Source organism: Sabethes cyaneus, chromosome 3 (genome assembly GCF_943734655.1).
Source record: "Sabethes cyaneus chromosome 3, idSabCyanKW18_F2, whole genome shotgun sequence".
NCBI lineage: Eukaryota > Metazoa > Arthropoda > Insecta > Diptera > Culicidae > Sabethes > Sabethes cyaneus.
This window is the reverse complement of record NC_071355.1, coordinates 242,322,039-242,334,136: the sequence shown is the minus strand read 5'-3', so window position 1 is coordinate 242,334,136 and position 12,098 is coordinate 242,322,039. Positions and strand designations below refer to the sequence as shown.

At 38.1% G+C, this 12,098-nt stretch overlaps 1 protein-coding gene across 3 annotated transcripts in view; it reads left to right on the top strand.

The window, feature by feature from the left end:
* Positions 1 to 12,098, top strand: part of LOC128742021 (probable G-protein coupled receptor Mth-like 1) — a 265,014-nt gene that overhangs the window by 31,336 nt on the left and 221,580 nt on the right. For all 3 annotated transcript variants that reach the window (XM_053838198.1, XM_053838196.1, XM_053838195.1), the window contains exon 2: positions 3,465 to 4,849. In XM_053838198.1, coding sequence (XP_053694173.1) covers positions 4,022 to 4,849 — 828 coding nt within the window. In that variant the 5' untranslated portion in view covers positions 3,465 to 4,021. The remainder of the gene's footprint in view (positions 1 to 3,464; positions 4,850 to 12,098) is intronic.

The window sequence follows — 12,098 nt, the reverse complement described above, 5'->3', positions numbered from 1 at the left end:
TCAAAAACAGAATAATGTTGTAAAAATGTGTAATTTTTCAACGGGTGTTCCTTTGAAGCAGTTAATTAATAAAATATATCACATTTTCTTACACTTTTAGCGTAACCGTGAATCCGCCTAATAGGGTGACACAAATTTTTGTTTTTAAAACGCGTCCAAAAAAATAGCCGCTTAAAAAAATTGTGGAACACACTAAAATAAGCAACTTTGCTGCATATAGTAACTATCTATCTCTTACTGGTTGCAAAATTTATTGATTTGTTTAAAGAAACCACTTTAAAATCAAGCAAAGCAAAGCCATGGGTGTAAACGTCCTTCAGAACTTAACCCTTCTTTGTCGACAGACTTCGCAGCCGGTTATTAGAGTACAGGAAAATTACGAGGCTAGGGCAAGGATCCTATTAACTCTGTAGCGGCACTGATCAGTCGAGATTCGAACATACGACGACTGGCTTGTTAGGCTAGCATTGTACCCCGAAGCTAACAGCCACTTTAAAATCAGTTCTGCTCAAAAATTCTGTACACGCTATTTCAAGCAGTCAAACAGTGAGAGATTCTCTTTGTGTCTCCTCTTTTACGCTCATTACAGCGGCCTAAATGCACTTGAATTATAGTTACTATATATATAGTTCGGCGGATAGAAAACCAGGCGAATTGGCATCCCTGTTTTATGAAATTAAATTTGAAATTATGGTGAAATGTGCAGGTTTTTACGAAAAATAATCACTGGCGGGTGTTGAAAATGACTAGTTCTATGAAAATAAAGTGTGTTTTTTTAACATTACTCCTGCATTTTGGATTGTGAAAAGCTTTTGGCTCCGCTTTTGACGTTTATTTGGCTCCCGATTTTCTATCCGCCGAACTATATATATAGTAACTATAACTTGAATGCGTCTATTTTGCATGAAACGGTTGCTGGTGTTATTGGAAAGCTAATCCTTCAGAAAAATTGGGTTGAAATGCATTTATGCCGCCGTAATAAACATAAGAGAGGAAACGCAAAGAGAATCTCTCATTTGCACATTGGACCTTTTGCCATGTTGGTCGAGATTTCCATGTTTATCTGTAAGTAAAAAATAAAAAGGTTTGACAAAACATGTCTTTTCTTTTAAAAAGGAGGTACAACCACTAATCGTGGGGGGTATCAATCGGTACCGAATTTAGGATTTTTGCTTTCTGACCTAAAATAAACAATCTGACAAAATTTGATTCAAAACCGTGAAGGTTGATTACACGGTTATCGGATACTTTGCATGTGTTGACTCTAATAGATAATTTTTAGATTTCACATCTGAATAACTTGAGAACGGCTGGGCCTGAGAAAAAGTTCATATAAAAATTTAGTTCAAAGTGATGCCTATAAAATTTGACTCTGTCAGTTTTATGAAAATTACAAATTCAAATACAAATCAAAAATAATTTTTGAGCTGGAAATGCCCCTATCAAATGACATATTAGATGGTATAACAAAGGTTCCTTTCACCACTAGGTGGATTAAATCGGGGTTTACGTAGTTTTTTTTAAGCGAATTTCGGAATTTACGTGGTTTACCCTTAATTTTTAATGCGAATTTCAGAATTTACGCGCTCTTGGATTATGTGCAACGCATCCTTCGCGTAAAAAGCAACTTGAGTAGATATTCTAAAATACATTGATGTCTTTTTCATTGCTGATATCGGGAAAGAAGTTTATTTCGGTATAAATTTTCACTGTCGGTTTGCGTACAAAATAAATGGAGAATCTACCAGTTGACGATCAAGGCACGACACTGGTCTATAATCCAGTCCTCGTATGTTCGAATCTCGATTGAAAGAGGCTGTTAGAATCAATAGAACTATAGTACTAACCCTGTTTGTCGGAAAGTAGCGCCGAACTTTGCTTTGTTCACAAAATACAAAAGAGAGGTTATGAGTGAGAGCCTTGCGGAACGCTTGAAGTGACCTGAATTTGATTTCCTTTGAAGTTAGTCCTATTTGTTAAATGAGACGCCACCTATTTCAAGAGAAAATGAAATGCCATTTTACGAAATTTCCTGTTATACAATATGTATAACGCCATACGCCATGCTCACTCCCAACTCCATAATAATAGATATAAAACTATTAGAATCCAGTTGGATGCGTTGACATTTGTTGTGATGAAAAACACATACATTACTGATACATAGCGTGATACAGTATCAAATATGCATTGCTACAACCGGTAAACACTGCCACAATCGCTGAAAGATTTTATAATTTATACACAGTTTGATAATTAATATTAAACCAGCGAGTCAATGGGATCGAAATGATTTACGTTCACGAGCAATTCAGCAAATTTGAAAGCAGTTTGTTCACTGATTTATGGTTTCGCTGCATTATAGTGCAGCAAGTCAATAGTTTTTGTTGTCTATTGTTCCTCTCGGTTTCACACCCCCAGTCGCAGCCGTTGACGGTGATGATAATAATCATAATGATGCGAGAGGCTGGTGAAATTTCTGAATTAAACACTGATAGGTAGTGTCAATAACACCAAGTGCAGTAAAACTGTTTGATTTCGATTCAATATTAACGATTAGCGCATTTTTCCTTTTAGTAATTTATGTGTTGGAAACATAGATTTTCTTGCAATTCAATTTTGGAAAACATCATCGTTTTGGATCGTTTCCTTAAATAAACAACCCCGAGCTAACATCTCGTGAAAGCTTCTTATCCTAATCACATTACCCGTACGGAAGTCCCACCTCGACTGGAACCATAACTTCCTAAAACAAACAACACTCCACACCCAAAACATCTCCGTTATGTGTTTGTTTGTCTGTTCGCAGCCTTTTTCCGGCTCCCAAGCTGCCAAGCTCGTTCGTTCGCTCGCTCATCGCCGGTCGGTGGAAGCCCGCTCGTTCATTCGAATCCGTTCTTCGGGTCCGGTGGCACCGGAAAAGCGGCTGCGCATAGGCACCGTCGTTGTCGCCGACAACGACGACGACGACGATGATGATTCTGACGACGATCATATGCAGAAATGGTACAACATTTTTGGACGTCCAACAAGCCAGCAAAAGGGAGACTCACGCAGGGAGGTGAGGCCTCACATGCAATGCATGTCCTGCCGCCCAGTCTCCGACTGTGTCGGTACGGTGCGGGCGCGGTGTGCGTTCAGTGGCCCATATAAAATGCAATTATCAGTGCAGCCGCCGGTTCTGTCCTATCACACTAGTCGATCGGTTAACAAGGGGCTGCCACTTTACTGGCTTCTTTATATGTAGGAATCCGTCTCCAGTTAGTTAGTTAGTTATCTCGGTAGTGGTGTGGTTGTTTTATCACTTATCGTCTGCCAAGGTGGAAGAATTCTTTTAATTGCCCCGAGCGGTTCGAATCACAACTCTTCCGAACGCGGGTCAGAATTGTTTTTGAATAGTATTGGATAATTAATGATAAACTTTTTCTCATGTTCTTGTTTTTTTTCATCTTCGATTTCTTTAGGTTTCAGTTGGTGGTCGCGTACGGATGGACGGACCTACGGACGAACGGAACACTGAAGGCGGCACTCCGATGCACATGGTCAGTCGGTTGCTGATTTATGGTATTTAATTACCGCGCGTAGAGAACTGGAATCTCATGAAACGTGACGTCGAGCTCCGTTGCTGGAAGAAAAAAAAAGTTTGTGCGGATAAAGCGAGAGAAAAAAATGTGCCTCTTCCCATATTAAGAGGACGGTTAAGAAAGCAAACGCAAGTTGGAAAATCAAGAAGCGTGCAGAGTGTTAGTAATAAAAAACGATCAACAAGTGCTTTATGGTGAAAGAAATTCTGATATGTTCGATACAAGTGCGTTGGAAAAGGGCTAAAAAAATAAAGAAAGGTGCGCAAAGTGAATTGTTGTGGCTAATGAGAGCGAGCGAGGAGCGATAGTGGTGTGGAAAGTGTAAAACGAGACCTTCAGGTTTAGTTAGTTACAAGTAGGTTGAGCGCGGTCAAGTTCGAGAAAGTCAGGCACGCGGAAAAGCGCACAAAGGCAGAGGAAAAAAGTAACAAAGTACGATGAAAGAGAAAAGGCTGCACTTGTTTGTGGTCAGTGCATTGCCAAAAATGTCTGTCCCACTTTTGACCGGCAGCACCTTGCTGCTGGTGATGCTTTTGAGCGTCTCGGTTGGTGCCGCTCAACGGCAGCCGGTTTACATCAACAAGTGCTGCCGGGTTGGCGAATATTATGACGACTCTCAGCAGCTGTGCGTGGTTGGTGGCATCCAGAAGTGGGTACCGAAGGTGTTTTTGCCGGCAAGAAACCAAATTTATACCGACATCGGCAACGCTCCGGTGCACATGAAATTCCTGGAGAACAAACGACCCGAAGGTTGTAAAGTCAGTGCCTACACGACGGACCAGATTCTACTGATGGGTAACGGGTCGCTGTTTCTCAGTCAGAAGCATGCCCTAGTTTCCTCGCCCGAGTATTGTGTCGATGAGAAAGTGGCTTTAGTGTGCGCTCGTGACAATGGAATGGATTCGCTGCAGGCACCGGAAAAAACCAGTACCGTATGGCGGTGCTGTGGACCGTCCTTCGCTTACGACCGGGAAAACCAAACATGCGTTAAGCTGAACCAGTCGCACGTCAGCTACGGCTCGAAGATTGTCTCGTCAGCGCACGTGGACCTGAGCTTCCGGTTTCCGGACTGCAAAGAGCACGCCATCGCCGGCATCTTTAAGCCGGATAATCTCCAGGAAGACACCGGTTCGGTTACGATTGACTCGGGCAAGATTTTCGCTTCCCACGAGTACTGCCTGGAGCAAGCGCTGGACGGCAAGATGGTGTATGTGTTTTCCTGCGTGGAGCATCTGCAGCCGGACTCGGTGCCGATTAAGAATCAGGTGAGAAAAAGCAGTTTGCTTATGATACGATGATTGTTGACTTGGTAAACTTGAACTTTGAGCTCAATTGAATACGCTTGGCGATCAGTACACAAGCCAAATGAAAATCATTCCAGGTCTCTTATTCTTCTAGTAAGCTCTAATGGATATTTCTGGTTTTCATGGACATTTCAAAGTTTCATAATTCTTGAACCAAGTACTGTGGAATGAATTCTTCCCTAGAATCGATTCAAGATTAGTGTTAATTGAGAGAAAGCGAGTTAATAATCACTGTATGTTCCAATTATAAAACAAGTCTTCCGTCGTCCTTGCAAATTCTAGCCACAGAAATTTATGTTTTACTGATATTGCTCTGTGAGAATGTGTTATTCATAAGCAGTCAGTGTCAACCACAAGAAGGAAATGGAAAAAAATATTAACAGTAAATTAATTCCGATAACGATTGAACTATCGGCTGTGGGTTGGCATTGCAAAATTGAATATTTTTGGCAAAAACGCTCTTGGTATTATTCTCCATGAGCAGTTCCAGGTGAAATAGGTAAATGATAAAATTTGAACCTTTCTGATTTAAATGAAACATTATAAACGTGTTTGATAGGAGGAAATATGCACCTTCCACAGGTTTTGGCGCCATTTTGATTCAAGAATAATTTTTAAAAAGGGCCTATTTATTTTCATGTGTATTATGTTTGAAAGATTGTATGTATCTCGAAAACTATCGATTTTACAAAAATTATGTCTAAACAAAAGTTGTAGAAAATTGATTTCTGAACATGAAAAAACTATGCACTGAAAAAAATATTTTACCAATTTTTCACAAATTTAAAAATAAAACTTAAAATTAAGATATCAAAAACATACCATTTTTGAAAAGTTTTAAATTTTTTTTTGGAAAAAATATAAGTAATTTGCAACCTTTTAAAAGTTATCCTGAGATGGAGCAACTTTCATGGACGAACTTCGTAGAACAACGACGTTCATGATTTTTTTCCAACTTGGAATTTTTCAAGTAATATATGAATTTGTAATACAAATAACAATTCTTTATGTCATTTACAACAAAATTGGTCATAATAATTATTTTTCCAAATTTAGCCGTTTTCGAGATATTCGGAGAAAAAGTTAGATTTATTTTAATTTTTTATGTTGAACACGTCTTTTTCATATGTTACTCCAGTTGCTCCACTGTTTCTATACAATATCTATTAACTACATTTAATTTGCTACAACTTATTCGAATTCACTTTATTGATCCAATCTTTCACTTTTGAGTTGTAGGTATTTTGAAAACTGTATTCGAAAAAGCTGGACACGCTGATTAGTTAGCAGCTTTTTATCGCGTGAGTAAACATAACAGAAATTTTGACTAAAATTAACCAAAAAGATGTTGTTTATATCGGTAGAGTTTTACCACAATAGATTAAGAGATTACAGTGATATCTTTGGAACAAGAGAAAGTACGTAAAAAAACTTTGGGTACTTTTTTCGAAAAGCCAAAAACTTTTTCTCCGAATATCTCGAAAACGGCTAAATTTAGAAAAATAATTATTATGACCAATTTTGTTGTAAATGACATGAAGAATTGTTATTTGTATTACAAATTCATGTATTACTTGAAAAATCTCAAGTTGGAAAAAACCATGAAAGTCGTTGTTCTACGAAGTCCGTCCATGAAAGTTGCTCCATCTCAGGATAACTTTTAAAAGGTTGCAAATTACTTATATTTTTTCCAAAAAAAAATTAAAAATTTTCAAAAATGGTATGTTTTTGATATCTTAATTTTAAGTTATATTTTAAAATTTGTGAAAAATTGGTAAAATATTTTTTTCAGTGCATATTTTTTTCATGTTCAGAAATCAATTTTCTACAACTTTCGTTTAGACATATTTTTTTATAAAATCGATAGTTTTCGAGATACAATCTTTCAAACATAATACACATGAAAATAAATAGGCCCTTTTAAAAAATGATTCTTGAATCAAAATGGCGCCTAAACCTGTGGAATGTGCATATTTCCTCCTATCAAACATGTTTGTAATGTTTCATCCAAATTAAAGAGGTTCATTTCAGATTTCAACTTATTTTGGACGATTTGGCGTGGAACTGCTCTATGGTGAATTGAGACCCCTCCCCTCCTTAGGAAGGAGATTATGACCCCTCTCCCCTTTAAGAGGCTGGGCTTCCATACAAAAGAAATACAAATTTCCTCTTATCTCGAGAACTAATCAAGCAAATAGAACCAAATTTGGCATGTGGGGGTTTTAGGAGGCAAGAATTTGTTTTGTTATGAATTAGGACCTCTCCCCTGTTTAGAAGGACGGAGGGGGGGGGGGCTCCCATTCAAATTAAATACAAATCACGACGAATATTGCTATCCGTTTTCTGGCTAAGCAATGAGGGGAGTTGTTTTCTGCTTTACTGTGAGGGAAAATTGTAAATTTGTATATTAAACTACCCATCCCAGGTAACCAATAAGCATTAACATAAGCAGAAAATCAGCATAACTGGCATTTTATACTGCACGTTGTTGTATATTAGCTTTTTGACTGCATAAGTGTTGTAAATTGGCATCCAAAATTGTATTCAAATTCTTCGTATTGGTGATTAGCTGCAAATCAGCATTGTCAGCACTGTAAGAAGGTTAGCAGTAAAGTAGCTGTATATTTTGCCAAAATAGCATTTAAGTAGCATTTAAGGCGATTAAATGCTTATTGGCTTGCAATTGAGTAGCATTGGTGATGCTTATTGGTTACCTGGGAGGCTGCCAAAATGGGTCATCTAAGGTTAAACTCCTCAGAAACTTGCAAAACTCGAGATTGTGACAAAGATCATCCGAGATTCGTGATTTATGTACAACACAATTTAATTTGTGGCAATGAGAAGTTTGTCGCGTCAGAGTTAAATATTTTTAGATTTTTATTAAAAGCAGTTCCTTAGCGACTTTTAATAAGAGCAATGGCAGACCCGTAACGGTTTTTCACGGTTTAACAATCCTTCGTCGGATTTATATCTGGCTCGGGTTTGGGGGTTTAATATTCTTTACTCTTCGTCGCCACTCCATCATCCAGCCTTCCACAATTATGCTGTTCATAACAATGATAACAATTATAATATAATATATAGTAAGGTTATAATAATATTCTGGTAAAAGTTCTATGTCATACCTTCATGTTTGAGTTTTACCTACATCCCGTTAAGTAATTCCCCGTTTTGTAGTCCTCTCATCCTTCCTGTCCTCGCCATAGATCTCTCCTCTCCACTTGAGCTAGCACTAATCTACAAAAAAAAAAAAAAAAAAAAAAAAAAAAAACCGGAAATCCCTTGCCGTTTTTCGTCTGGCTTGTTGTTGCAGTATGCAGATGTTATTATGTTCTCGTTTGTACCGATATTATCAATATTTTGTATGTATTTGGTAATTTGGTATTTTTCAAGAATATAAAAAAAAACATGTGATTGAAGGTGAATTTGATATGGATATTCTGCTCACCAGTACCGCTGATCCAATATGGTTATTAAAAATTATTATTAGAATAAATACCTGTATGGAACGTGTCAACGATACTGGCAACACTCACCCGCCTTGCTATGCCAGTTACCAATACTTAAATATACTTCCTCACCACTCCGCTATTTAGCGCCGTCTTAGCTGTCGGTGCCGCGCTCTTTCGTTTCAACGCTTTAAAGTGGAATGCAGGTCGGTGCGGAATGGCGGCTTCTGGCTTTGACGGAGGCGCTCTGCTCTAAAAACCACCGCGAAAGCTGCCATTTTACAGCTATTTTAGATGGTTTCCTTTCTCTTCTTCTCTCGCTCATAGTGGTCATCCAGCATGCAAGTAGACCTACGCACACAATCACTCAACACACTCATATCAAACGGCCATATGTGGAAAGGAAAAGAAAAAAATTAAAAATTTCCACTATGCCTACGCGCATTGGGAGATCACTTTTACTGCACGATATTTGAACACAATACATCGATATAAACGAAACCAACAATTCGTCGATACATGCAGTACATCCACTACTCGACGAACACCCAGATGATCACTTCCAATGACTAGCTACATTACGCTTGATTCAATAGAAAACAAGCTCTGATTGAAACCATCACTAACACACTCGTGGCTGAACTGTATCATAAATCATCGACACAATGTCAGCATCTAACTACACGCATATTCGTGTACGGCAGGCACTTTTTCTTCACAGTTGCAGAGAATGAAAACTGACGCAACTCAATTAACGCAATACATATCCAAATTTTTAATTCATGTTCAATAGAAATAAGAGCTAAGTATCAATCTAATTTTGATAAATATTTGCACTCAACCGTGACCGTATATAACTGCACTTGAGACATTAACTTATTGGGTATTTTCCACTTCACTCTTCCTCGTATTTGGTGTTGAAAAATATACCGGCGCCATGTATGAGATTTAACCGAAATAACGGCAAAGCAAACACGACCGTACCCGCTCACCTCTCAATACGAACGTATGCCAACCGGAGTCCTTAAGGTCTGAAACAGTTATGCCAAGTTCTTCTTCTCACAAACAAGCCATCACGTGGGTTAAAGCTGGTGCAGCGAAATTGATTATTACATGGAAGGATCCTAATGTTGGAAGGAAAATCTTAAAACCCCGGAATGCGCACAAGTGTCTCTGCTTGTGGGTCCGCCAAACCCCTTTTGGTCCTTCTATAACAGCATTAGTGTGATATTCATTTGATAATCAAATTTGGATCTACTGTAAGTCTACCCACATACACTGGCAAGTCCTTGAAATGATGGTGGATTTCCCTCTTACTACTACTACTACTACTTAATATTCTTTACTCTTCGTCGCTCTCTCCTAGAACGCTGAGGTGTATGATTTCTTTTCATCCACTTTTCCTGGTCGTATCATTGCAAAATTATACCAAATCGAGAGGATTCTATTGTTTAAATAACTCTCTACGTTTGTTTGCAATGCAAAATTCACTTAAAAAGTCCAAAAGGGGTATTCCCATGTGTACCCCGTTGACTTGTTTATAAAAATTACCTGGATCCTAGGCTTCCGTTCTCCAATCCTCTCGAACACAGAATTTTACACTCAAAAGCTCCGTTCACTCGTCGGTCAGCATGCTTTAGAGTCCATTATTGTTCTGTAGAGCGCCAGTTTTGTGCGAATTTGCAAATTACGGGACTTCAGCAGGCTACGTAATTGACAGAAAGCAGTTCGTTTTTTTACTTCGCGGCTTCTTCATATCGTTCTCCATCCAGTTTCACCTCGGCATCAACACCATATGGACGGGTACATTCCCTGCCAGTAACCATGTACTTGGTTCTGGCGATATTAATGGTATGTCCTGATCTTGCTGTTTTCCATCTAAAAGGCCTAAAGGTCGCTTGCACTGCTCTATGGCTGATTCCGATGATATCGACGTCATTCGCAAAACCAAGAAGCATATGAGATTTCCTGATAATAGTCCCGTTCCTTTTTACGTTTGCTGTTTGTATTGTATCTTCCAAGACAATATATCTTAAATTCGTTGTTTTTTTCACGTTGATTTCACAGAAAAAATCAATGAATTTAAGATATAAAAGTACACGGTGACTAACTCCAACAATAGCTTCCAAGACAATGTAGAGAATCATGCTAGAGAGTGCATCCTTTTGCTTCCGTTTATGTAACGTCACAAAAGCAGCTGTGGTCTCACCCGCTATTCTGACGCACGACTTTGACCCATACGGTGTCACACGAATTTGCTTTAGTAGTTTCACCGGAAAACTATGTTCTGGTATTATCTACCACAGCTCATTTCGTTTGACTGAATCGTACGCTGCCTTAAAATCCACATAATGGTGATGAGTCTGCAAGTCGTAACCGTCGTGAAGCGGCCCTCATGCAAGCCAGCTTGGTACTAGCTAACGATCTCCGTCTACAGAACAGGATACGGGAAAGCACCTTATAGGCAGAATTGAGTAATGTTTTGCCTCGATTCATTTTACAGTCGAGTTAGTGTCCTTTTCTAAAAATAGGACCAATGAGGTCATCCAACTACTTCTCCGGCATTTGTATTTCCTCACAGATCGTGACAATGATCCGGTGGATTGCTTCGTATAGCCGCTCGTTCCCCGCTTTTAAAAGTTCAGCCGGACCTTCCCAGCAGCCTTACCGTTTTTCAGCTCACTAATTGCCTTATTAATCCCTTCTGTGTTGGTGGCTCCACAGCACTCAAAACTCTTATTTTGTTCTTGCTGATCTCCATGCTGGACTTTGAGTCGAAAATAGATTGAAATTCATTTGGACTAGATGTTGAACTTAACTTGGTTTGAAATTGGGTTTGAAATTAGAATTAAATGTTGTTACTTGAAATTGGACTGAATATCGGATATAAAACTGGTATTAAATTAGATTTTAAATTAGAACTAAATTGTACCTAAAATTGGATTTGAAATTCCACTCCAAATTAGTCTTGATGTAGGATTTCAAATCGGAGTTGAAGTAGTAATTAAATTAGAAACGAAAATGGACTTAAAATGGGACATTATGTTGGATTTGAAACACGACTTAAATTGAACTCGGAAGTGAAATTGGCATTAAAATAGACACAAAATTTAACTTAAAATGAAACAGAAACTTGTAAACGGACATTAATTAGACTTCGAGAAATTGGCTTTAAAATGGAACACTGAAATTGGACCTCAACTGAATTTCAAATTGCACCTGAAATGAGACCTGTAATTTGTCTTAAAGTCGGACATTAAATTAAAATTGCACTTGAGTTGGATCTGAAACCTGTGATAAATTGGACAGACCAAATTAGACTTAACATGGATCATTAAATTGGACATGAAATCAGATTTAAATTGAACTTAAAATTAGACTGGAAATAGGATGGGAAATTGGACCTTAATGGGATTTGAAATTAGACTGGAATTCGGTGATGGAATTGAAAGTAAATTAAACTAGAAATTCGCTTTAAAATGGGACTTTGAAATTGAACCACAATGGCACTTCATGTTGCACTCGAAATTTAGCCATCGGACATAAATTACACTTGAAATTAGGCCTGAAATCAGAGGTGAAATTGTTGTTAAATTGGACTCAAAATGGGACTTTGAATTGGGCATGAGATCGGAGGGAAAGTTGGAATTAAAGTGGTATTAAAATTAGCTTTGAAAGGCGGTATTAAAATTTGACTTCAAATTGCTCAAAATTAGACTCCAAATTGAATCGAAAATTGTTAATATCCAATTTTGGATTAT